The sequence below is a fragment of the Xenia sp. Carnegie-2017 genome, unplaced genomic scaffold (assembly GCF_021976095.1).
Source record: "Xenia sp. Carnegie-2017 unplaced genomic scaffold, XeniaSp_v1 HiC_scaffold_2, whole genome shotgun sequence".
Classification (NCBI taxonomy): Eukaryota; Metazoa; Cnidaria; class Anthozoa; order Malacalcyonacea; family Xeniidae; genus Xenia; species Xenia sp. Carnegie-2017.
In genome coordinates this window covers 1,268,623-1,294,145 of record NW_025813482.1, presented here as the reverse complement: position 1 = coordinate 1,294,145, position 25,523 = coordinate 1,268,623, and the positions used below count along the sequence as shown (strand labels likewise).

The following is a 25,523-nucleotide window of genomic DNA, read 5'->3' as shown; positions in this document are numbered from 1 at the left end:
ATTTTTATCCGATAAAAAACGACAAATATTTATTCTAAAATCACTGACTCATTATCACTAGTTATCACTAAATAAAAAGGTACTATACATTTCTTTGCTTTTTCTTTTCGTTATATAGTTTGTTTTAGCAATAGCTACCTCCGTAAATCCTCCTTCATAGTATACTGCTTGAAATATTTTATAAAGATCGATATTCTGGCCACAGTACATGGGAAGTTTGATCTGATCAATAGCTTTGAAATTATTTTTCAAGTAAAACTTATTAAGCTCATTGTAAAAATGCTTTATCTTGCTTTCTGAAGTCTAAAAATATTGAAAAGATTGTAGGTTAAATAGCAATTAGCAAGCTCGTTTTACATTTAAAAACTTGCATTTATGTTCTTCAGCATATCCTTTGATAAATTTTCATTGTTAGAGGCTGTAAAGATTAAAAGGCATGTATTAAAAAAAGTTGAATAAGTTTTACATGCTTGTCTGAGGAAAAAGTAGATCAATCAAGTGATTTGTCAATGACTCCATTAGTTAATCTTGAAAACCAGAACCAGGTAGCTATACTACTAAATGGCAACATTGCAGACGACAAATATAAGTACATTTCTACCTTCATTTAGGAACTGCGATGACACTCAAAAGTTGGGGAGAGGGAAGGGGGAGTAGAAATGCACGAGAACGTACTCTATAAATAGGACGTTAAATATTACGCTATAAATTGCTTGTTCATAAACAAATGGCTAACCATAATCAATTATAATGATCATTTATCAACTATTCTTGATAAATGAAATATATGAATAAATGTTTTTGTTTATATATTTACTTGATTTAATATGTTTGAAGAAGGAAGTTTCAAGTCTTTCCTCGCAAGTCAAATGACTTGAGTGGAAAGCATCTTCCATCGCAACGGTAAAGGATTGTTTCCATCTTCTTTTTACTCCGCCATTTTCAAACCCTTTGTATTGAAAGATGTTTCCAATGTTGATCCATGCATGTGTTCTCGGCTGTCCAAAAAATTCCACGTGAACGTGAGTGATTTCTTCTTCTTCATCATTTTCATTCAGAACTGCGTCGTAGTATTCGTCACATTTTGGATCAGGGCTAATAAATGCTGGCCATCTTTAGTAAACAAAAGAGAAGTCTCAATGCAGTACGTAGCAATATCGTTATTAACAATAGATAGTTACACAAGGGAAGAACAGCCAACAAGCAGAGGCGTCCTATAAAACCTATCAAAATATAGCAAAATTACAGCCAGGAATCATAGATGCATAATTTTGCAGTTAAACGAGTATCTCTTAACCTTGAATGAGGTTTGCGAGGTAGACTAAAAATTTGAGCACTCTAATAATTTACATGCATGCATATGCACAAAAAAAACGAATTCTCTTCTCGTCATTGATCAATTTCATGGTGTAAACTATGTGGATAAGTAAGCTTCTTACTCTATGTTTCTAGGCTTGCCACTGCTTGCAACCCCCCTCAAAACTATTCCTGAAAAATTTGAAAATTAAGACTTTAGCGTCTTATTTCATTGTGTTCAGCAGAATGAAACATTGAAGGATTTATATCATCAAAAACATTGATTTGAACAAATATATTTCAGAACAATTTTTAATACGTTTGATAACTGAATAAAGTAGCTTTGTGCTTTGAAAAAAGAAGTCGTTCCATTTCTCATAATTTTCATGCTGGTCGAAAGTACTAACACATTTTTTGTTCAATTTTAATTCAATTTGATATTATACAATACTGTAGTTGTGTGTATCAGGGGCTCATTTGCCATTTTTATTTCCCAAGTGGTAGTTGAGAACCATGTGCTAGGGCACAAAAGCATATAAACAAGTACATTGTTTAAAACCTGGAGTTGGTATGTGGGCTAAGGTGATGACAACATAAATAGACATATCATCTCCTTACATGTGTATTTGATAAAATAGTATTCTTTTCCGCTTAATAAACATTTTTCAAAAGTCAATGCTACAACACCCAGCCTACATATATGGACTCTGTCGACAGTCGAGGCTAATCCTCCCCCGTCCCATTCAGATAACTCGATAATAATGATGCTTAACAGCGTGAATGACTTGGATGTTTGTAATAACTTACTGGCAATATCCATGCATTTTTGCTAAGATTATTTCGCCTTTCTCGAACGGAATCTTTGTAACAACAGATTTTTTGCCTCGTGGAGCTTTCTCTTCCTCTTCTGGGATGGCACAATGGTTATAATTTCTGTCTTGATTCATGCTACAAGTCCACGGCATGTCGGAATATTTTTTCGCAATTTCATTCTGGACAACTCTCCATTTATTGCATGACTTAACACTACATTGGATCCAAGTTTTTTGGCTTTCCATTTTTTCTAAATTAAGGTAGGTTTCTATGCAGTGCGTTTATGTTGGTTTTCTTTAATTTTTTCTGTAAAGTTGTTTTTCTTCCAGTTTCTGCTGCAGTAGTTGACATAAACACAAATGTATTTTTCATTTTCCCGCCAATTTATTTCTTGTGTTACGGCACCGTACGGCAATCGTCGATCAAATACGACAATTAACAAATATATGAAAGAACGGATGAACCACATTTTTTCTAAACAATATTTACTCATTGTCATCCACGCTGCTTTTTAAATTTATTTCATGAAGATTTGGCAATTAAAACAATCTCAACTATAGTATGGCGGACAATCTTACCCTCAGCAGCAGTCCTGTGCCAAGCATTGTCCTCAATTCTGGTCATAAAATGCCAATAATGGGGTGTAAGTACGTATGTATTGTGTCGAATTATGAGAGCAAAGTCTTTTGAAAGACAGGCTCAATAACCCCTTGTCAATGGTGCAGCCAGTTTGCAGATTCGTTCATGTTATGTAAATTTTTTATCATTAGCATTATTCATTTGTCTAGAAAGGTATTATTTTTACAGTGAGGGAACACCAAAAAATTTTCCCGTCGCCCTTTCTAAAATTCTATGTCTTGTAATGGTGAAAGTACCTAATATATATGACATTAAGCGAACAGCAATGGTAATATCCTTGTTAAACTTTTGGCAGTATGCCTCTGATAAAGCACACATGAAATGATAGCTGCAGCTTTTGTGTCTATAATTCGCAGCTGGATTTTGTAAATGTATCAAAGTACATATTTTTGTTTTTAACAGTGGGTACCTGGCAAATGGTGTCAAAAGACGGAGAGGACATTGTGTTTAAAGCATTAGATAGTGCCCTCAAGTCAGGTTATCGAATGTTTGGTAAGTTAACTTCTTTAGTAAACTATACATTAATACAACACTGTTTACATTTCAAAGGATATTTACTAATACATTATCCAGATTAAACTGCTTTGTGTGTTGTTAGGTTTTGAATTGAAATGGTAAATTTGCAATTTCCTTTGGTTTCATAATAGATTTTTGGAATGGCAAAATTTGAACGTTAATGTGTAGTATGTCGGTAGGTGGTGAGATTCATGGGCATATTTGTATAGAAAGGGAGAGTAAAGTTGGCAGTTGTTTAAACCTCACAATTTTTCTTTTGCTGGTATTTTTGGTAAATAGCCATATGTTTAAAAGTAGATATAGTGTTGTTGTAAACAACAATGTATGTGATGGAAATCTCAGTTGGGTGACAGGCTAACTGCTCCCCTATCCTTGTATATTTACTTTACTTAGGGTTTCTCAAACATTACACAATATGAAATTTTTTTTGAAATTTGTGGTACTTCCCCCAATGTCAGAGCCTAATTTCTGCTACTGTTGGTAAATGTTGAACATAAAATTTTGTTGGGAATAGACTTTGATCTTTATAAACACTTATGATTGGTAAAATCAAAAAAATTAAAGTGTAAATGATTGATTCTTATCATGAAATAACTATGGAGTATCTTCCAGAAAACCAGCGAAAGTTATGGTTAAGTTTTCATGGGTTAAATAACAAATTTTGGTGTTGCACAGTTGACTAATTCAGAACTTGAACAACTTGATCTCACTGTGTGTGAGATTCTAAACTCTTTGGTGTCCTGAAGCAATACAATTTGTCTAATTTTTGTACAGCCAGCACAATCACTAACAGTAAGTGTTGATTAGGATCTTGCTAAGATTTAACAGTGGAAACAACTTGCCTGGTACCTGAAGCTTTCACCATTTCCTCTATCCTACTCTGAAAATGTTATAGTAGCAAAACCAGCATCAGAAGCACAGACCGTGCAATAGAGTATGTAGCATCTACCTTGTGTTGGGGATAGAGAACAAAAAGTGTAAATGTTTAGACTTTAAGTCATGTGGTGTTTTGTGTTTTCTTATGATGAAAAATACTGGAGTGGAATAGTTGATGTAATCAATTAGAAGAATGGTGAAGTGAATATAAAATTTATTTGACCAAATTATCCAGCAAGATCCTGTACATACGTACATGGCCAAGAAAGAATAATGCATGTATTGTACCTATTGTAAATGTTTTCTGCATCATAATTGCGCCTGTCAAATAAACTGAGAAAGAATTTACATACTTCTCAAGGAAGACACCAAAAATGATTGAAAATAAGTAGAGCAAAATAATGGCCCTTGAAATTTATAAGAGGATTATAGTTTTTATTTCATTGTGTATTATAGACACTGCTTCTGCCTACAAGAATGAAGAAGACATCGGAAAAAGCTTGAAAATATTGTTACCAAAATATGGTCTTAAAAGATCTGACATATTCATAACTAGCAAGCTTGGTGAGTGTCGAAAAATTTGTCAATGAGCGAAATATTTCTCTCTCCATTGGGAAAGAAACGTATCCTGACGCGCTGATCGCTTGTAGAACTTGTGATGTACATATTGTCTGTCGGTGTGGCGATCTGAGAGACTGAGAATATTAGAACATTCAGAAATCAACCGAAAAAATACGTGTATAATGTTTGTAAGTATTAGGACTATATAATGCGTTATTACTGTGGAGTGTACGGAATACAATCTCAGTATAATGACAAACTCAGACTGCCACACCTGGACCAGTTTGAGATATTTTTTCACCTTCACATTTTGTTGGTCTGTCTAGGACAATTTGTGAAGTCCTGTTTTTTTCGTTATACAAAATCTTTCAGCAAGGCTTTTTCATTTTGCGAGCGGATGCAGATGTGTGAAGTTTTGATATAGCGAATCAGTTGAATTATTTTTCACCTATAGGCAATTTTCAATTTGCATGTTATGTCATAGCAAAAAGTTTAGAAACCGCTTTGCATTAAGTCTGCTTTTTGCAGTAACTGGTGAAGAGAGGACACGAATTCCTTAACAGACTAGACAGTAAGCGTAAATAATTGCAAGGATCTAGCTACAACAATAACTGTAAAACGGCAAGACGGTTTTCTACTTTTGTACGGTAACTGCTCGATGGAAATTCCAATCTCAAGACAGCTTGTTGTAACCATATTTTTATATTTGTTTAAAGCTCCATATGATCAAGGTCTTGATACTGCGTACAGTGCGTGTTTACGATCAATAGAAAACATCGGATACGAATATTTAGATTTGTATCTGATTCATTGGCCTGGAGCAGCGCAACTTAAACGCGAGGATCCAGTAAATCTGACGCGTCGAAAAGAAAGCTGGAAAGCATTGGAAAAGCTTCTTCGCGAAGGTTGATGGGATACATTTGAATTCCTCTTTTTCTTTATTATTTCAAGACCTTTGTATAAAAGATAGCCACTACCGAAATTTAGCAAACACGATATGCCGTCTTAGACGTCATAAAAATTGTGTAAAAATGGCGTAGCACGTCTATTGCAGGAAGAAACATATTATAAGTAATGACCTTCGCAACCATTTGTAATCAAGTGTGTGTTTCATTTATGAAATATGTTAAAAAAAAAGATATGGAATCTTCATTTTAATGCACACCAGTGTGCAGTAAAATGTAATTTAACTTGTTTTCATTCGTGCGATGTGTTAAGAAAGTTAGTATATTCATCTCAAAGTATACCTTTCAATACGCAATTATGTATGAAATTATGTACTCGGTTGATATAGAATTTAATGAAATATTTCACCTTGGTACGTCTTGTTTGGCTTATTTAATGCGTCATGAATTTTAACGCAAAGATTAATCACACATTTAGGTCGTGTGAAATCGATTGGTGTATCTAACTACACTGTGAAGCATTTGGAAGAAATGAAAACATATAGTACTGTTTTACCGGCTGTTAATCAAGTAATGATAGATTTCGACACATTTACAGCCTTAAATCTTTTTCTATCTCAATTGCATGCGCTGTATTAAATATTTCATACATATTTTTTGTTTTAATTTTTGTCATTTTATTTCAATTTTCGTCTTTCAAAACAATAGTTTACTTGAAGTGTGATATTATCTTTTTTCATAGGTTGAGTATCATCCTTATCTTAATCAGAAAACATTGCTGAAGTATTGTAAGGATAACAACATCGCAATGCAGGCATATTCATCTCTTGGTATAGGCAAGGTTAGGCTTTTACTTCTTGGTTTGTTAAATATTAAGATGTACGTACATGCATGATTTTACAAATTTTGAAAATATCTAGCGTGTTTTTATAGCAATCTTGGAGATAAAGTTATTGCCAATGCAATGTCAAGGAAAGCCTAAAAATCTTGCAATATACTTACATGAGTAAAGTAAATAGTTTGAACCCGGGAGTATCGTTACGTGTTTGTAAATGTAGATCGTCCAGGTTGGTATAGTCCTGAGAAGGACTGTTTTTGTTGTTGTTGACTGACGTTTCGACAACCTTAGCGGTAGTCTTCTTCAGAGTCAAATGAGGAGTAAACGTCAGGTTAGCCGTATTTGTTATCTGGTTCTTACGTCATTGTATTGTGTGTATAGGAAATGTGTATTGTCATTGTGATTTAGTGTGAAGTGAAATGTTTTTATTTGTGAAGTGTGATTTAGGTGTGATGTTTTTAGCTGTAATGTGTGGAGTCAATTGTGTATTGTCATTGTGAATTGCCGAGTCCCAGTCAATGTTGAACAAACCCCCCTAAACAGATCACAGCAATTATCGGCACCTTACAAACGACTTATTCACAATACAAACAAACGATCAACTAAAAATATTACACTTCACACTAATTCACAATGACAATACACAATTGACACCGACACATTACAACTAAAAACATCACACCTAAATCACACATCACGACTAAAAACATTTCACTTCACACTAATTCACAATGACAATACACATTTCCTGTACACACGATACAATGACGTAAGAACCAGATAACAAATACGGCTAACCTGACGTTTACTCCTCATTTGACTCTGAAGATGACTAACGCTAAGGTTGTCGAAACGTCAGTCAACAACAACAAAAACAGTCCTTCTCAGGACTATACCAACCTGGACGATCTACATTTACAAACATACTTACATGAGATCATAAAGGTGTTTCTTTTGCAATAAATAAATCTTCATTCATTACTGGATCAGTAGCTATCTATTGTGTCTGTAGAATCATGTAAACCTGTGCAACGCTGTTTTATTTTATTGTCCGTGACTCTCGCAATTAACACATAACTTGTTTTTGTTACAGTGGGCCATTGCGTCAAGATAAGAGATAGCTACAACATTGAAACTTTCACCTCGATCTACATTAACCACTTGTGTAGGCTATAAACTAAATTGTTGAGTTTGCACATTTGCCGCTGTCTTTGTCAAAACTCGACAAGACTGGTTCTACACTTCATGTTTTCATTGCACTGAGTTAAATATCTTTGCATTGAGTTTTTAGTGCGTCAGTTATTGTTGCATTGAGTTTGTAGTGCGTCAAGTATCGTTGCATTAATTTTTATAGTGCGTCAAGTATCTTTGCATTGAGTTTGTAATGCGTCAAGTATCGTTGCATTGAGTTTGTAGTGCGTCAAGTATCGTTGCATTAATTTTTATAGTGCGTCAAGTATCTTTGCATTGAGTTTGTAGTGCGTCAATTATTGTTGCATTGAGTTTGTAGTGCGTCAAGTATCGTTGCATTAATTTTTATAGTGCGTCAAGTATCTTTGCATTGAGTTTGTAATGCGTCAAGTATCGTTGCATTGAGTTTGTAGTGCGTCAAGTATCGTTGCATTAATTTTTATAGTGCGTCAAGTATCTTTGCATTGAGTTTGTAGTGCGTCAATTATTGTTGCATTGAGTTTGTAGTGCGTCAAGTATCGTTGCATTGTGTTTGTAGTTCGTCAAGTATCGTTGCATTAATTTTTATAGTGCGTCAAGTATCTTTGCATTGAGTTTGTAATGCGTCAAGTATCGTTGCATTGAGTTTGTAGTGCGTCAAGTATCGTTGCATTAATTTTATAGTGCGTCAAGTATCTTTGCATTGAGTTTGTAGTGCGTCAAGTATCGTTGCATTAATTTTTATAGTGCGTCAAGTATCTTTGCATTGAGTTTGTAGTGCGTCAATTATTGTTGCATTGAGTTTGTAGTGCGTCAAGTATCGTTGCATTGTGTTTGTAGTTCGTCAAGTATCGTTGCATTAATTTTATAGTGCGTCAAGTATCTTTGCATTGAGTTTGTAATGCGTCAAGTATCGTTGCATTGAGTTTGTAGTGCGTCAAGTATCGTTGCATTAATTTTATAGTGCGTCAAGTATCTTTGCATTGAGTTTGTAGTGCGTCAATTATTGTTGCATTGAGTTTGTAGTGCGTCAAGTATCGTTGCATTAATTTTTATAGTGCGTCAAGTATCTTTGCATTGAGTTTGTAATGCGTCAAGTATCGTTGCATTGAGTTTGTAGTGCGTCAAGTATCGTTGCATTAATTTTTATAGTGCGTCAAGTATCGTTGCATTGAGTTTGTAGTGCGTCAATTATTGTTGCATTGAGTTTGTAGTGCGTCAAGTATCGTTGCATTGTGTTTGTAGTTCGTCAAGTATCGTTGCATTAATTTTTATAGTGCGTCAAGTATCTTTGCATTGAGTTTGTAATGCGTCAAGTATCGTTGCATTGAGTTTGTAGTGCGTCAAGTATCGTTGCATTAATTTTTATAGTGCGTCAAGTATCTTTGCATTGAGTTTGTAATGCGTCAAGTATCGTTGCATTGAGTTTGTAGTGCGTCAAGTATCGTTGCATTAATTTTATAGTGCGTCAAGTATCTTTGCATTGAGTTTGTAGTGCGTCAATTATTGTTGCATTGAGTTTTTAGTGCGTCAAGTATCGTTGCATTAAGTTTGTAGTGCGTCAAGTATCGTTGCATTGAGTTTTTAGTGCGTCAAGTATCGTTGCATTAAGTTTGTAATGCGTCAAGTATAGTTGCATTAAGTTTGTAGTGCGTCAAGTATGCACTGTCATTTCCAGATTTTCATTTTGTACCATTTCCATAAAACACTGTTGTATTATGAGTGTTGAAAAAGTTTTGAGCCTCTCTTTGTCAACATCTTTTGCTGGTATTGTAAATATTGGGATTATATGTTTTATTTTGACGCATTTTAATGAACTAAACTTCTCCACAAAGACCTGATTAGTATAGTTACAAAGCTTGAAGAGATCAAAGAGAAATGAAAGAATTATTTATCATATACATGATACAACATTGAATACCTAACATTGCTGAATTTCCTTTTAAATTTACATTCAACAGATATTTTAAAATGGTTCTGGGTGTGACTTGAGTATTTTTTTTTTCCTGTCCTGTAGCTTGTCCATGATAGTGTATTTGTCGATATCGGAAAGAAGTATGGTAAAACATCTGCACAAGTTTTGTATCGTTGGGCAATAGAGCATGATGTTGGTAGGTTTACATGAAAACATTGTCATAGCAATTTTTAATACAGGTTTTGTTTAGTGTTTAAATATTTGCCTTTTGTAAGAAAAGTTCTGTTTACTGTTTACTTTGTATACAAGATATGAATAATGAAACTAATAATGTTTTAAGTCGACTCCGGTATTAGGGGGAAGAGGGGGGGGTTGGACTCGATGTATCCTATTCACTTTTTCATAAAATTGAGATTTCAAATTTTTACTTATGAACTATTTTTTTTCCAGCAATTTTACCGAAGTCGACAAATTCAAGTCACATCGAACAAAATATGGAAATATTCGCGTTCACCTTATCACCTGAGGACATGATAACATTGGATAATATGGACAAAAATACACATTTCTGTTGGAATCCTAATGAAGTTGCATGAGATTTATATTCTTTATTCAAGAACATGTTCCGGCATGCAGTATCACTGCAGAATATATTTTGCTCATTGAATATTTAGCGTATTTTTTTGGTATATAAAGTTGGTAATTGGTAGTATGTACGTGGAAATTATGTGGAAATTATGTGCAATGGGTTATCTGTAAGAAGTAAAAATTCAAAACTGTACTAATTTTTACTTCTTCATGAAAGTGATAAAATATTTTTTAATATTTCACGGTTAAACTGGTTCATTATTTACTATAGAAATGTAATTATTCCAAGTTCTTATTAGCTTAGTAAAGGACAGTATCACATTATCCAAAGCGTTGAAATAAATCAGGAATAAGAAAGGGCCCAGAATATAAACCTATCCTTGAGTTTTCTTGGGGGTGATCATCTTCTGAGTGGAACTTTTGGTTTATGAACAGTTGTACTTGTACGCGAATATATGTATACAACAAAAAATCTCAAGTATCCAGCGTTGTGTCAATGTGGTCAGAGTTTTGCTTTTTAACCTGATACAGTACTGAGTTCAATACCTGCTAAAGTCAGTATTGAGGCTAGTCTTGTTCACCTTTGTGTTTTCCTTTTTGTCTACCTTAGTGTCTATCTTAGTGTCTACCTTAGAGTCTACCTTAGTGTTTATCTTTGTCTACTTTTTCTCCATAAAAATATTCAAAAATACAATTGAAATGATTACATGAAATTTATTTACTTTTGTAAAATTTTCAAAACCTGTAAATACGATAGGGACTAATTAAAAAAGACGACATGAACTACATTTGAAAAATTAGTTATTTCATAAGAAACGACATTAATTATCGACATTTTAAAAAGTTGTTATGTCAGGTATAGTCAATGTAATCATGTAGTCAATGTAATCATGTAGTTAGTGTAATCATGTAATCATTTAGTCAATGTAGTGAATGTCATCGTGTAGTCAATGTAATCATTTAGTCAATGTAATCATTTATTCAATATAATCATTTAGTCAGTGTAATCATGTAGTTGATGTTAAGATCAAGTACTAATTAATTTCCTACAGAGTTGATCTTTATATCTACTACATATAGAGCTAGCTCGATCAATTAAATTGATGTGTATACACACATATTTATAAATAATATATCAGAATCGTCGTTTTTCTTTATTCTCTTCTAATTTTTTTTTCTGCATAAACTTATAACAAAAGTTGCGCATAGTTTAGAAAATAAGAAAATGTTATCATTGCTGTCGTATCATTGCTGGAAACGCTGTTTCGCCATTTTACTTTTTAAAATGACAAAGAGATTAAACATGTCATTTTGTATGTCAAAATGCTGTTGATTTTTTGTTGAAAATTGTATTTTTATGTCAGTGTCATTTTTCGTTTGTGGTCAATATCTCAAAACAGCAGCTTCCCCAGGCAGTGACTGATTTGTTTTGAAGAGATTGTAATTTCAAATGAAGTCAGTCCGGCAGAGCTGAATCATTACCCTCCCCCCCCGTTCCTCATTTCTTGTTATGTTATACATTACGAAGATAGAATTCGCGTTCTATTTTCGTCCCTGTGGCTTTTTAAATTTAAGGAATTGTTGTAAAAATATTTTATACACACGACTACGAGTTGGACAAAACTAACAAAATGTAAATCTTTCTGAAACTATTTTTGTGACTTTTTCCATTGCTTTTTTCCCGGTTGTTTTTGGCCGTGTTTATCGTCCGTAGAAAGACTGGGGACGAAGCTGCCGACTATGATTATATGGGATTTGCTATAACCCGGGCGATGATCGGGGACGCGCCTATTAGCTTCCTGGTCAGCGGCAAAGCCTTTACATAATAATCGCTATAAGTACAATATGTTTCTTGTATAAAATTTCATAACACGCGGTCTTTTTTATAACAAATGTTACTGCAAACGACGGACCGTTGACATACAGGCACTAAATGCAAATGCCACTATGGAGACCCACCACACCCAGAGTTCTTTCCACCAGGCCCGCTCTGTCCCCAGTGGCAAAAAGAAATCAGTGTTCGACTGCTGGAACGGTTATCACAGCGTTCCCCTTCACCCAGACGACAGACACCTCACCACCTTTATCACTCCCTGGGGTCGCTATCGGTACAACTCAGCGCCACAAGGGTACATTGCCTCGGGGGACGGTTACTCACGTCGGTTCGATGAGATCGTATCACACATTCCAAACAAAACCAAATGCATAGACGATACCTTACTTTGGGCGGATAACCTCACCCAAAGTTTTCATCAGGCTGTCGAATGGCTAGACATCTGCGGTCGAAACGGCATTATCCTCAACCCAGACAAATTTGTCTTCAGCTCAGACACAGTCGAGTTTGCAGGATTTGAAATCACATCAAACTCTGTTCGCCCAAGCAGGAAATTCATCGATGCTATTCGCCATTTCCCAAAGCCGAGCAGTATCACTGACATCCGCTCTGATCAATCAAGTCTCATATGCATTTGGAGCCACTGAACGTATGCTACCATTTAAAAAACTGCTAAAACCCAGCACGAAGTTTTATTGGGACGAGGAACTCAATGCACTCTTTGAGGAATCCAAATCCGTAATCATAAATGAAATCCATGAGGGCGTTCGCATCTTTGACAAGACACGTCCCTCTTGTCTTGCCACTGATTGGTCAAAACACGGCCTCGACTTTTGGCTACTCCAAAAACACTGTGAATGCCAATCGACTGGACCACTATGCTGCCACACCGGGTGGAAGATCAGCCTTGTCGGCAGCCGCTTCACACATGCCGCTGAATCCCGATATGCACCTATAGAAGGGGAGGCACTGGCAGTCGCAGACGCCCTCGACAAACCTCTGCTCAAACTATTCGGTGATCGGACATTGGAAAACATCCCAAACCCCCGCCTACGTAATCTCAAGGAGAAGACACTGAGATACAGGTTCCAAATGATCCATATCCCTGGTATCCGTCACAAAGCCGTCGATGCGATCTCCCGCCACCCCACAGGTCCAGAGAACCCCACCATGCTTCACCTCCAGGACGACATCGCAGAGTTAAAGGACACCACTACACACACCGGCTTTGACGAAACCATCGCTTCACTCGCTTCTCTAGCACTTACAAACGTCGCCACAACCTGGGACAGGGTGCGCATGGCAACTGCCAGCGACACCACTATGCACGATCTCATGATTGTCATTGAATCTGGCTTTCCAGCTTCACGTAATGACCTCCCAACACCATTACAAGAATACTACCAGTTTCGTCACAGCCTCTACACAGTGGACGGCGTCATCATGTACAGAGATCGTGTGGTTATCCCACCACTGTCAAGCAAAAATATCCTGGAAGTGCTACACCCGGCACACCAGGGCATATCATCTATGACATCCCTCGCAGAGGACTCAGTCTTCTGGCCAGGAATCACCTCAGATATCGCAGCAATGCGTACGCAATGCAACCACTGCAACCGGATGGCACCATCTCAACCCAGCGCACCACCCACACCAACCATCTCACCAGTCTACCCCTTCCAGTGCATCTGTGCGGATTATTTCCACTAAAAAGGATCCAACTATCTCGTAATCGTAGACAGTTACTCTAACTGGCCTATTATCGAACGAGCCAAAGACGGTTGCGACGGACTAATCAATTGCCTACGTCGCGTCTTCACCACCTTTGGGATCCCAGACGAATGCGCTACGGACGGCGGACCCGAATTCACCGCCGTCAAAACACGGCAGTTCCTCAAACAATGGGGGGTACACCACCGCCTCACCTCCGTTGCATTTCCGCACTCAAATTGCCGCGCTGAGGTTGCCGTTAAAACTGTGAAACGCCTCACCACGAACAATACCGGTCCCACTGGTAGCCTCAACACAAACGCCCTACAAATTGCTGTTCTACGATATCGTAACACGCCTGATACCGATACGAAATTATCACCGGCCCAATGCGTCTTCGGCAGACCGATTAAGGATTTCATACCAATTTTCCCCGGCCGTTATAGGCCACACGCCACCTGGAGTGAAACACTCATTGCTCGCGAGGAGGCTTTACGAAACCGGCACATGAGAGCGGCGGAACGTTGGTCAGAACACACAAGAAGATTACCACCTCTGTCCATTGGTCATCACGTAAGAATACAGAACCAAACAGGACCGTACCCTACGAAATGGGACAAGACTGGAACAGTCATCGAAGTCCTTCAACACGATCAATACCGCATAAAAGTCGATGGGTCCAACAGAATTACACTTAGAAACAGAAAATTTCTCCGGCAATTCACACCTGTACAAGAGCAGTCACCCAAATATACTATTGATACGGACCTGCTTCTGATACCAAAAGTCTCAACGGAGAACCTTACTCCCAACAAAATGACAGCCAGCAGAAAACAAACACCGTCATTACCATGTCTGGGACCGGCGACACAAACTGACACCCCAAAGCCAGCACCACTACCGAACATAGATACCTCAGATGGAACTTCACCAAACGCAACCAAGATACCTGAAGATGCCAGTGAACCTACACCAGCGACCACAAAGCCAAGCAAGAAAGCACCACTAGCTCTACGCAGATTACTCGATTTCAACAAGAAAGGGCTGTTAGAAAATTGAAAGGATGAACAAATATCAAAGAACAACTTTATATTACGCTTTCCTATACTAGTAAAGACTTAGGGGGGGATAGAGCATAATGGGATAATCGTTGATTAATAAGGGGCCTGGACCCAACTGTTATTGTTGTTTGTCATTCGTAAACGAATGACCTCTGTATTTTGTCTCTCAATATATATTTTACAAGATCCTCATTTCGTGAAATAGACTAATAGGCCGTGATCTGTGACCGATTTTCTTTCATTCCCGTTGGACACCTCAAGGAAGGTCGTGAAAAATTCAAGACAGAACGAATTTTACATGCTTAACGCAGTTTTACTTCTTGTCATCTCCAAAAAGCTGCAGTTTTATTGTTATATTACATTAAAATTTTAAAATTTGTAGCTCATTACAATTTCGAAATCCGCCATTTTCCCAGGGAACTTCATGTTATTTATATTTTGTGTGCTAGTGCCAGACCTAATAGAGAGCTATTCCGCACGATAATACTGGCAACATAAATAAAATGTCTGAAAGAAATACATATTTCACTCGTGCATTAGGTTGGATTTTAGCAATTGTTTCGAAGATAATATTTTGAAAGTTATAATCGTATTGTGCAAGACAAGGCGCGCTTTTTTTAAAGGTCTGTCTCGAATTCGTCGTCAATGTCATCATCTAAAAACTCCTCTTCCTTCCTCAACATCATTGTCGTCATCAATATCTACATTCGTGCATGCAGTACACGACCATACATCTGTGTACTTCACTCCTGCTTTGTTACATAAACAACGTTGGGAGTTACAGCCAGGTTGCAGCCAGTCTTACAACCCCAATGAACGTTATCAAGTAGGGAATTCGGCGCTAGGGGAATGGTCATCCATACGATTTCAGACTTGCAGTTTCACGTCACTCGTTTGCCACCCATTTTCATCCGGAGGAGTAATATCCACTTGTGGTTGTAAACAGAAAGGCAAAAGCGCGACTTGGTACAAAAATGTAAGTTCCATAAACTTCCATTGCTAATCAAGAGTAAATATTGCTAAAGTCATTCTTATTGCATTCTGTATACAACTGAGAGGTATTTTGCAAAAAGAAGTTAAAAATCTCAGTTAAGAAGCATAAAATCTCAAAACAGCAAGCTAGAACTCAACATTATATGATTCTTAGAACAAACTTAGTTACTATTTGTTTACAATATGTCAGAAGTGGTAAACTTTTGTATTTTTCAACAATCTCTTTCATAGGTTGTAATGATTGTTAATCTTCAGTTAAGGCTTTATGCTCAAGATCATGTTTTACAGTTCAAGAAAGAATATTTTTTCAGTGAGCCATTTCAGAAGCCAGAAAGCTGGGGTTTTTTTGCTTGGGTTGAAACTTGTTTTATTGTAAATTTGATTAGCGAGGACTTTCATAGATAAAAGTTGTCTTTGTCATACCATGAAAAGGAGAGTGAAAGAGTTTTGGCACATTGATTGAAAAAGTGATCCTGTATATATATTTCTCAACAAGAAATGTAGTTATGATTTTGATCTATACAAACTAATTTACTCTGTGTCCTTTGATAAAAGTTTATAATGTTGATTTAAAATAAAGAATATCTGAATTATTTTTGAAGTCATTCTTTATATAATCAATGCATGGAAACAGCAACTAAAGATGGTTTTGGGACATTGGTATGTAATGGAGACAAGATCCTCTGTTAGAAGTAAGTGAGCAAGCACTTTAATGCTTAGTGTAGGTTCTACAAAACCAAAAAAATGTTGTCCTTCTATATTTAAAAAGAGAAATTTCAGAATTCTACTCTTCCAAAGTAAAGAATGGACTTCACTTATCCTATGTGGAGTGACCTTGTAGAAAGAGTGGTCAAAACATTGAATCAAAGTAATTCTTGTGTCTAGTGAGTCTAATAGCCTGATAGCAATACTTTTAAAACTTTATTTTTGCTCTTGCATCACTTAAAGCAGGTTAATCAGAAAAGCATGTACTTTATGGAATCTGTAACTTAGCTGTAAGCTGCTAAATGTTTGTTCTACAATTTTTACATTTATCTTAGGCCTATGCATAATGATGTGCCTCTTTAAAAGCTTATTAACAAAAAATTCTTTAGTGGTAATGATCAATTTCTTACCAAGCTTTAGTGTTTAAGGAAAAATTTATGGAAAGATGCGTTGCTATCCTTCGAAAAGTGAAGTTGCGCACGATTTAACCATGAGTTCTTAAAACTGACAAGATTTAGGTCTAAAACAGGCTTCTCCTATGTTGATACATAAGTGCAAAGGTGACAGTTTAGGTTTGCTCCCAAAATTTTCGACAGAATTCTTCATTTAAAATATACATTTTACTTGGACTTTATTAAGAATATTGCTTTTTTGCCACCTTTCAAGATGGTGCCCGTTAATAAATTTGCCTCACCATGACAACGGCAGTTAGATCAGAGAGTTCCGCACCAAAAAAATGGCGACATTCAAAATTGAAGGAGCGAGGAATTTTGAAATTCAACCGCGAAATACTAAAAAACTGCAGCTTTTTAGAAGTGACAATAAAAAGAATATCAAACAGCAAGTGACTTTCTATCTATTTTGAAAATTTTGCGACCTTCCTTGAGGTGTCCAACGAAACTCATTTTTAAAGCATATTTTTGAGGCACAGATCACGGCCTATAAGTCTTATCTAATTATGGGCAAGCAAAGTACTCTGTCAGAGTTTGTCCAAAGTCAACATTCAGACAACTTGCATGAAAGTACTGCCCACATGAATTACATTCCAACCAGTCTTCACCATCATCTATCTTGCAAATCTTGCATACCAAATTATTTCTCCTAATAAAATAAATTTTACACATTTTACTTATGGTATAGTAATTAAGCACACAATTCGTTACAATACAAATGTCAGATTGATTTTATGGATAATTCCAACAAATAAATCACGACTTTAATGTTTTTGTCTAGTTCAATTATATAAAATCTATAATTTGCCCCTTTTATTAAAATATTTAAAAAAATATAATTTTTTTGTTATTACTCATAAATGTCATCATAGCAAGAACCCATAATCGTTGAAGTCACGTGCTGCCTCACTTTTCTCATGTCAAACTTTGCATTTATGTCAAGATTTTGACTCAGATATTCAGCAAACTGAAATGATAAAAATAAAAGAGATTTTTTTAAATTGTTATTTCTTAGAACACAATGTCAAAACAACTACCAGGCAAATAATTATTCCACAGTTAAACCCATCCTCTTGCACATAGTGTGAAGGCTGAATAATAGGCCAAGTTGATGTGCTCCACCCACTTTTTAGATCAACAAGGGCACTGTGTAAACAAAGGGATTATATTATCAACTGCACAATATCAATGTTGCTGTGTGTATTCAAGACATTGAATTGATTCATTGAATTGGAAATTCAAATACTGGTATTTGTCAAGGAAGTAATGTATATATACTTACCAAATGCTTTTGATAAACTGTGAAAGTTCAACTCTTGTTGCCTCACTGATAACTTCTTCTACATGACCTTCCATAGGATCAAGGTAGTATACCATCTCTTTTTGTTTGTCGATTACCTTTAAAAGTGAAAATATTGAAAATAATAAAAATTTGTCTTCTTGTCTTAGCTATGTTGCATCCATATTGTATTTACCAAAAGTGTCCAATGGTTCCCAGACATATTGAGAGGAAATATTATTTTGTCAATTGCCATGAAATTTTGATCTGCCCACAGTCGACATGTACTATATCCTCGTTGCACCAACTGACACACGTATGATTCTGCTGGTAGGACACCAGGATATTCACATGAAAGTTTCCATAAGAAAGCGTTGATAACCTATAACAATCAGGCTCATTTACTATTTCAACATTTGTTTCTGATGCATGATAATCATATGTAAGCTGTAGAGTGTTTAATCACTTGACTTACTGTATCACTAAGCCATCCAGGTGCCACAGTTTTATTTTCAATTAGTGTGGCAGCATATTTAGTTATCTCATTTGGTGGAATGAGGGTCCATAAATCCTGAAGAGTAACTTTGTTTGGTCCAAATTCTAGCATTTGATCTCCTAACTTAATTCCATTTAGAGAGGCATTCAGTAAGCGATCCAGTGGATTTGCCTTGTTCTCAGCTGAGACGTCAATACTACAGTTGCCATTTAGGAAAAGAAAAATGGACTATGTGTAATGGTATAGTCCTCACTCATATTAAATAATTACTACATAGTAAATATAAACACTACACTGAAATGTTACTACCCCCCTCTCATCAATGCACAAATATTTTTGGAAAATTTTTCTCCATTCAATATTTCTCTATTTCTATGTGTTTGTACCTGCTTGAATTTCTTTTTTCATTCTCCTGGTTTTGCACCTTAGTGGATACCTATGAAAATAAAAAGACTACTTTCAGAAAATACTCGTGACGAGATGTAATCTAAAGAATTACGAACAACTTTTAACGACGGATAAGAAATTTTTTAAACATAAAAGTAATCATTTGAGACATAAACATTTTCCTTCTCGATGTTTTTCTCGACGTCAGATGCATTAATTTTTTTGCCCGCAGTATTATTGTTTATTTTTACTCCTTGATAAAAAACTTCATTGATTGCAACCTCCAGTCCTTCTTCACTATCGCCGTACGTATCCTCAACAGTAACGCGTATTTCTTAAAAGAAAAAATGTGCAAATGTCAATTGTTGTAGGGATTGCTATACAAATAATAAGTTTTTTTATGCTATTCGAGTTAAGCAGTGGACTGATCTAAATCTTCCTAAATAACGCTGTTCAAGAATGAATCGCGTGTTCTAAGGAATACCTTTTTACAACCAGCATGCGAATGTTACAAAACTTACAATGAAAACAGTGATTTTTCAAATAATTTTTAGTCTTGGCAAAATGCCTAAAGAATTCTTAAATTGGATTGTATAAATAAAACGAATGAACTTAACCAAACAATTGGGTTACGTAATTTTAAAAAACGCCGAATTCCCAATACAGCACATAATGTTTTTGCCCGTTAAGGAGATGTCGGGGCTTCTCTTCAACGTCTTGAATTCATAAATATCTCAGTTATCACGTACTTATATAACACCATACGATCCTACTTACTCTTGTTATCACGTACTTATAAAACACCATACGATCCTATTTACTCTTGTTATCACATACTTATATAACACCATACGATCCTATTTACTCTTGTTATCACGTACTTATATAACACCATACGATCCTATTTACTCTTGTTATCACGTACTTCTATAACACCATACGATCCTACTTACTCTTGTTACAAGTGTCAGGTGAATCACGAGGAGTGTCGCTGTCAAGGGTAATTGTGGAAAATTGTTTTTCTAAAGCATTAGCATCGACTTTCTCATTCAAACCAGTTAGATCAATAATGTTATTAGCAATTGGAGGACACTACAAAGAAAAGTATCAGGAAAATTATCACAGAAGGGCAAAATGTTGTTATATTTCAGGAAAGGGTGCAAAGGAGAGTACACCCTGTCCTAGACTTGGCAAGAAGGTATGAAGGATGGGGTGACAATTTCACTAAAAATAGCTAATATATCAAACAATCAAGCTAAAGCAATTGTGATTAGTGTTAAATGCAGCGCACTTTCAAAAATCTTTCAATCAAAATAAAAATTAACAGAATTTAACAAAAAAGTCTGACATGGTTTGGTAGCACATAACCACCAAAATCTAATCCAAACTAGAACACACCCCGACAGAAACCAAAGTTGATTCTACCCTGTTATGTAATTACCTTGCTTATCGTGTGAGTTTTAAAACCACGGGAATCACTTTGTGCAGGTTTGAATACTCTAGGAACTTGATCCGTAATCTTGATCTGACGACGAACCTGGGAGAAATTGTCCAACAATTAGACTATCGAGAAGTGACTGCAATGTTATCACCATGGTAACTATACCTGTGCCCGGATAACGTCATTTATCTCCGTAACAACGGATCGTTCTTCGTCAGTGACGACAGCTTCCTTTGTGAAAAGTAAGTCGTGATCACTAATACCAAAAATACTCGTTGTTTGCAGAAACTTTATATGCTCGTCCAATACGGTGTCAGAAACACGGTGAACAGAATGCATTTGTTCTAATTGAAGTTGGGTTTTTGAACAACGTGGATCGTCCAAGACAAACAAATCACGAAGTTCTTGACTCGTGAAATATCTAAATAAATGAGATTCGTAAAAACAGGTGTTCTCAGTTGAGCTCTCAGTAATAGAGATGGCGTGTGTACGGAGCTCAAGTAAATAGGTAGGAGAATGTGGGTAAAATCACACGCAAGTCAAGACAGTAGATGCGACATATGATAATACATAGAGAAGTCAGGTAAAAAATAAAGTGGGTGCGACTGGGGAGGGATTATAATGCATACCTGTACGGATTTTTGGAAGAACCGGTCGTTTGTTTAGTGATGGCTTGCTTAAACACTTGTTTACGATAGATTTTTTCTTCCAAACTACCACACGTAATGAGTCGGTAAATAACAACAGATTGCTTCTGGCCAATACGATAAGATCTGATGGACACAAAACGATTTGATAAATGTGAATTTATACTGACTGCAATACAATTCCAACAATGTGTAACTTGTTGGAGTGTGCCCCAAAAGCAGGAGTCACCATTGCAATATGGTGATAGCTGGGAGGACTATTGACTTTTATACGAGGACAGTTAAATACCTGTCGACAGCTTGCGCGTCAGTGGCCGGATTCCAACTGGGATCAACTGAAACAGTATGCGTAAGAGAATAAATGTTGAACTTTTTTAAAAATGAAAATGTTGAGTCAAAACTTACAAATAACAACTCGACTGGCAGCAGTCAACGTCAAGCCGACACCCCCAACCTGAAGATGGAAAATTGGAAAATATTCATTTATCCCTCACTATCTCCATGACAACACATGATACCTACCTCAGTTGTGAGTAAAAACACAGATATTGATGGATCTGTTTGAAACAAGTGTATGCGAGCTTCTCTTTCAAATATTTTGTGAATGGTACCATCCACACGAATAATCTTTATTTGCTGCGGTAAATGAAAACAAAAAAAAACCAATTCAAACAGCAAAACAAACTTCGAACAAAAATGCGCAATGTTAATTGAAAAGCAATATTCCCACTGACCTTTTCTTTCAAAACTTTCTCAATAATGTCTAGCATTTTTCGTGACTGTGTGAAAAGTAAAGTCTTATGACCTTCGCTCTTTAGCTGTTTCAATAATTGAACAAGAAAAACAAGCTTTCCAGATTCTTCAATAAGCTGTTGAACGGGTGGTGCGCACCATTTATAACCACTGTCTTCATCTCTGTATGAAACAACAATAACATTTCATCTCTTGTTACAACTGGCAGAAAAATAAAAAAATAATGTATCTTTCATCATGAATACCATGGTAAAAGACGCTAATCGCTTTTGAAACCTAATCATACAACTATACGTAGTAGCTTATCTGAATGTTTAAATATCGGTAATATATTGTATATCATGATAATTACAATTCTTCAACTGGCAGACCAAGAGTTTCATTGCTCATTGTAGACAACAAACGAGGATGATCACAAATTTTTTTCATCACATTCAACTTGGCCAAAGGACTTCTCTTCGTCATTAAAACCTGAAACACACACGACTCTACTGAATTCCAACACTTACAAACATTTTTGAAAAGTAAGTTGATTGAAGAAAATATGTTTTGGATGACAACAAACCTCTTTAACTCGATCTTTACTGAGGAAATCTTCATAGATGCGGAGTTGGCTTGGTGAAAGATACACCCAAACAATAAAGTCGTTCTTGCGAGTTAGGTATGGAGTTTTTGGTCTGAAAAAAAGTTATGTCAGAACAACCAAGACATAAAATCATTAAACTTCTTAATGTAGGTAACAATACTCAGTATTATCAGGCTCATTTTCTTTGTCTGATGCTCCATCCACATAATCCGGCATGTCATTATTTGATTCAGTCTTTTTCATCTCAAGTATTTCTTTGGTGCGCCGCAGGAAATGTGGCGCAATGAGCTCTCTTAAAATTTCTGATAACTCTTGTCCTTTTCTTTTCTCATATGCTGTAGCATCTCGTTCTTGGGCCTGAAAACAGAGATATTATCAAGTTCAAGTCATCATTCAGAGGATCCATCAATTTAAAAGTTATTCATAAGATCCATTAATTTAGTAGTTCTCCATAAGATCCATCAATCTAACAGTTCTCCATAGGATCTATTAATCTAACATTTATCCATAAGATAGATTAATCTAACAGTTATCCATAGATCCATTAATCTAACAGTTCTCCCTAAGATAGATTAATCTAACAGTTCTCCATAAGATCCATAAAAACTAACAGTTATCCATAAAAAGATACATTAATCTTACAGTTATCCATAAGATACATTGATCTTACAGTTCTCCATAAGATTCGTGACTCTAGAAGTTGCCAATTCAATTTAACCTAACAGTGATACCTATGTACAACCTATAGTGATAAATACAATTCAATTTTAGTCCCAACAAAGACTTACTCTAACAATAGGGTTTTCATACTGTTGTTTAAATGACTTTGAAGTTCCCCAAAATTCTCCTTGACAAACAAAGTCGAATAAAGCCCACATTTCCTTTAATTAATAAAATAAACAATTCATTTCAACTCGCACCCTTACATTAAAATGATAGTATGTGTAGAAATTATATGCTCTTACCCTCAAGTTATTTTGCACTGGAGTTCCAGTCAAAATGAAACGATGTTGTGCAGGTATGCCATGTATTGCAATGGTTGTTTTATTGGCAGTATTTTTGACTTTATGACCTTCATCCAAAATAATGTAGTCCTAAAAATATTTTTGTGATACAAGCTAAGATAGTTGATGGAATAATGCAGTTATGAAAAAAGATCACTTCAAAAGATGCAGGCTAATAATAAAGATAAAAAAGTGAAATTAAAAAAAATGATACAAACAAAAGGTAGAGAAGTAATGTTTTCACGAGGAGAAATTATTGAGAGAATCACTCAGAAAACCATTGTAAGACACAACTTACCCAAGTAAATCTATTTCCATGTCTATTTTCACCAAGCAATGATGCAGAAGTGCGAGCAAGTCCATATGTTGTTAGAATGACCCCACCAAATGCCTGGATCTTAATAAGAATTTCCCCTCTTTGTTTAGGAGTTTTTCCATGATACTGAACAACCCTGATTTCAGGTGCCCTAAACAACATAACTTACCAGATAAACTAACCAACTAAAATACCATAATATAATTTACGCACTCCACCACAAAATAAAGGTCATTTCTCACCATTTTTTAAATTCCTTCTCCCAATTAGCAAGAAGAGCTAATGGCATAACAATTAATGCATTATTTACATGACCACAGCAAAACATTCCAGCAAGAAACGATACCACTTGGATTGTTTTCCCCATTCCCATATCATCTGCTAGGATTCCTCCTTTACGATCCTCAAACAACTTCCAAAACCAAACTATGGCCTCTTTCTGATGGTTATACAGTTTGCTGTATATTTTTTGGGGTACTTTAAATCCTTTTGATACAACAAAATATTCACTTGTCTCCTCCTCATCGCTTTTATCTGATTGAAGTACTTCCTGTAATTTCTTCTAAACATAATAAGTGAACGATAACATATTAAAATCAACAAAGTTACACGTACACACAAGCACTGAGATCAGTTCAGTGACTTGGTTTTCAATTTTAAATTACTAAAATACAATATACCGCCAACTTCTGTATTCTTCTAACAACTTTGTCGCTCTTGTGTATATTATTTGCTATATTGTATGGTTGTAAACTTTTCTCTAAATTGCCATTCTGCATAGCACGCCTTGCTTCGTCAATGTAATTTCGAGATTTCTGTTTCCGAAGAGCTAAATTTTCTTTCGATATCCACCTCGAAGACGAAGGATTTGAACGTGCTTCACTATTATCTACAAATTAAAGTTAACATTTACATCCTGAAGGTTTTTGTGTTCAAAAAGAAACAATCCTTGCTGAATGCTGTGCAGTTCATATTAAAAATGCAGTTCAGATAAAAAGTGAAATAAATTAGGAGTTCGTACCATCTTGAAGTTGCAAACTTTTCAAAGCGTCACCTAAAGCTTCAGTATTATGAGCTTCACCATTATCCATCGTTTAATTATGTGAGTTTTTTTTTAAAACAAAGCAAAACGAGAAAGAAAACTCGTCGGTGATATAAACTTTGACAAAGAAATAAGCTTTCGATTACACTTCGACCATGAATTTTTTAAAAGAACCGCTTTCCTTGTCACTGATCTCAGATATTTTGTAATGCGATTTATGCCCGAGTAGCTTTAATTAAAAACCTTCTGGATGTAAATGTTAACTTTAATTTGTAGATAATAGTGAAGCACGTTCAAATCCTTCGTCTTCGAGGTGGATATCGAAAGAAAATTTAGCTCTTCGGAAACAGAAATTTTGAAATTACATTGACGAAGCAAGGCGTGCTACGCAGAATGGCAATTTAGAGAAACAGGACTATAATCAATATCCACAGACAGGTATTTTCAATCCTGGTCAACAGATCAACTACCATCCACAATGGTCAAACTCTAACCCTCAAGTTTCATACCCGGCCATGTAATTATGTAAATGCATTGGATTTTTATTATAGTATATTTCACTAGTTCAACACTATTTATATGAATACATGTTGTTAGATAGTACTGTAAGATGTTACAATATTGATTTATATTTGCTACAATGTTACATATGTCATATACATCATGATTACAGAAAAATGAGAAGTTCAACGCCGAGGAA

The 25,523-nt window shown here is 35.7% G+C and overlaps 5 protein-coding genes across 7 annotated transcripts; 2 read left to right on the top strand and 3 right to left on the bottom strand.

Annotated features, from left to right (window-relative positions):
• Positions 1–60: 60 nt before the first annotated feature.
• On the bottom strand, positions 61–2,752 carry LOC124440604 (zinc finger CW-type PWWP domain protein 2 homolog). The gene is made up of 4 exons (XM_046991008.1): positions 2,688–2,752; positions 2,104–2,583; positions 818–1,113; positions 61–418 (listed from the first exon to the last, which is right to left on the bottom strand). The coding sequence occupies exons 2-4, from the start codon at positions 2,352–2,354 to the stop codon at positions 360–362; spliced, it is 606 nt and encodes a 201-aa protein (XP_046846964.1). The 5' UTR covers positions 2,355–2,583; positions 2,688–2,752; the 3' UTR covers positions 61–359.
• Positions 2,555–10,490, top strand: LOC124440603 (9,11-endoperoxide prostaglandin H2 reductase-like). 3 transcript variants are annotated; one of them, XM_046991005.1, is made up of 8 exons: positions 2,555–2,752; positions 3,151–3,240; positions 4,597–4,704; positions 5,418–5,606; positions 6,085–6,176; positions 6,349–6,447; positions 9,632–9,725; positions 9,980–10,490. In XM_046991005.1, exons 1-8 carry the CDS (start codon positions 2,671–2,673, stop codon positions 10,123–10,125), a joined length of 900 nt encoding a protein of 299 aa, XP_046846961.1. In that variant the 5' UTR covers positions 2,555–2,670; the 3' UTR covers positions 10,126–10,490. The 3 variants fall into 3 exon arrangements, with proteins under 3 accessions (XP_046846961.1, XP_046846962.1, XP_046846963.1); XM_046991006.1 differs by having other exon boundaries at positions 2,713–2,756; XM_046991007.1 differs by lacking the exon at positions 2,555–2,752 and adding an exon at positions 2,933–3,016.
• Positions 10,491–12,512: 2,022 nt separating this feature from the next.
• LOC124440433 lies at positions 12,513–14,720 on the top strand. The gene is made up of 2 exons (XM_046990828.1): positions 12,513–13,545; positions 13,690–14,720. The coding sequence occupies exons 1-2, from the start codon at positions 12,513–12,515 to the stop codon at positions 14,718–14,720; spliced, it is 2,064 nt and encodes a 687-aa protein (XP_046846784.1).
• A 2,540-nt stretch (positions 14,721–17,260) lies between these two features.
• Positions 17,261–19,078, bottom strand: LOC124440740. Its single transcript, XM_046991171.1, has 7 exons — positions 19,034–19,078; positions 18,627–18,843; positions 18,348–18,533; positions 18,155–18,270; positions 17,910–18,018; positions 17,727–17,839; positions 17,261–17,521 (listed from the first exon to the last, which is right to left on the bottom strand). The coding sequence occupies exons 2-7, from the start codon at positions 18,756–18,758 to the stop codon at positions 17,377–17,379; spliced, it is 801 nt and encodes a 266-aa protein (XP_046847127.1). The 5' UTR covers positions 18,759–18,843; positions 19,034–19,078; the 3' UTR covers positions 17,261–17,376.
• Positions 19,079–20,284: 1,206 nt separating this feature from the next.
• Positions 20,285–24,971, bottom strand: LOC124440432 (DNA excision repair protein ERCC-6-like). The gene is given in 17 exon segments (XM_046990827.1): positions 20,285–20,335; positions 20,476–20,571; positions 20,641–20,896; positions 21,105–21,248; positions 21,412–21,457; positions 21,528–21,576; positions 21,645–21,758; positions 21,857–22,064; positions 22,228–22,346; positions 22,441–22,552; positions 22,622–22,818; positions 23,250–23,342; positions 23,427–23,555; positions 23,764–23,932; positions 24,024–24,343; positions 24,462–24,670; positions 24,803–24,971. Coding segments are annotated over 17 exon segments (2,382 nt in total). The 5' UTR covers positions 24,873–24,971.
• Positions 24,972–25,523: the final 552 nt, after the last annotated feature.

Bases quoted from the DNA above. Each gene is read 5' to 3' on its own strand.
- LOC124440604 (XM_046991008.1), bottom strand. From the start codon at position 2,354: ATGGAAAGCCAAAAAACTTGGATCCAATGTAGTGTTAAGTCATGCAAT. The intron at 1,114-2,103 runs GTAAGTTATTAC...TGTTTACTAAAG, and splicing joins AAAATGCATGGATATTGCCA to ATGGCCAGCATTTATTAGCC. The intron at 419-817 runs GTAAATATATAA...TAATCTTTACAG, and splicing joins CTTCAAACATATTAAATCAA to CCTCTAACAATGAAAATTTA.
- LOC124440603 (XM_046991005.1), top strand. From the start codon at position 2,671: ATGGCGGACAATCTTACCCTCAGCAGCAGTCCTGTGCCAAGCATTGTC. The intron at 3,241-4,596 runs GTAAGTTAACTT...TGTGTATTATAG, and splicing joins GTCAGGTTATCGAATGTTTG to ACACTGCTTCTGCCTACAAG. The intron at 6,177-6,348 runs GTAATGATAGAT...CTTTTTTCATAG, and splicing joins TTTTACCGGCTGTTAATCAA to GTTGAGTATCATCCTTATCT.
- LOC124440433 (XM_046990828.1), top strand. From the start codon at position 12,513: ATGCTATTCGCCATTTCCCAAAGCCGAGCAGTATCACTGACATCCGCT. The intron at 13,546-13,689 runs GTACGCAATGCA...TCGTAATCGTAG, and splicing joins CTCAGATATCGCAGCAATGC to ACAGTTACTCTAACTGGCCT.
- LOC124440740 (XM_046991171.1), bottom strand. From the start codon at position 18,758: ATGCTAGAATTTGGACCAAACAAAGTTACTCTTCAGGATTTATGGACC. The intron at 18,271-18,347 runs GTAAATACAATA...TCACTTTTAAAG, and splicing joins GGAACCATTGGACACTTTTG to GTAATCGACAAACAAAAAGA. The intron at 17,522-17,726 runs GTAATAACAAAA...TTATTTTATTAG, and splicing joins TGCTATGATGACATTTATGA to GAGAAATAATTTGGTATGCA.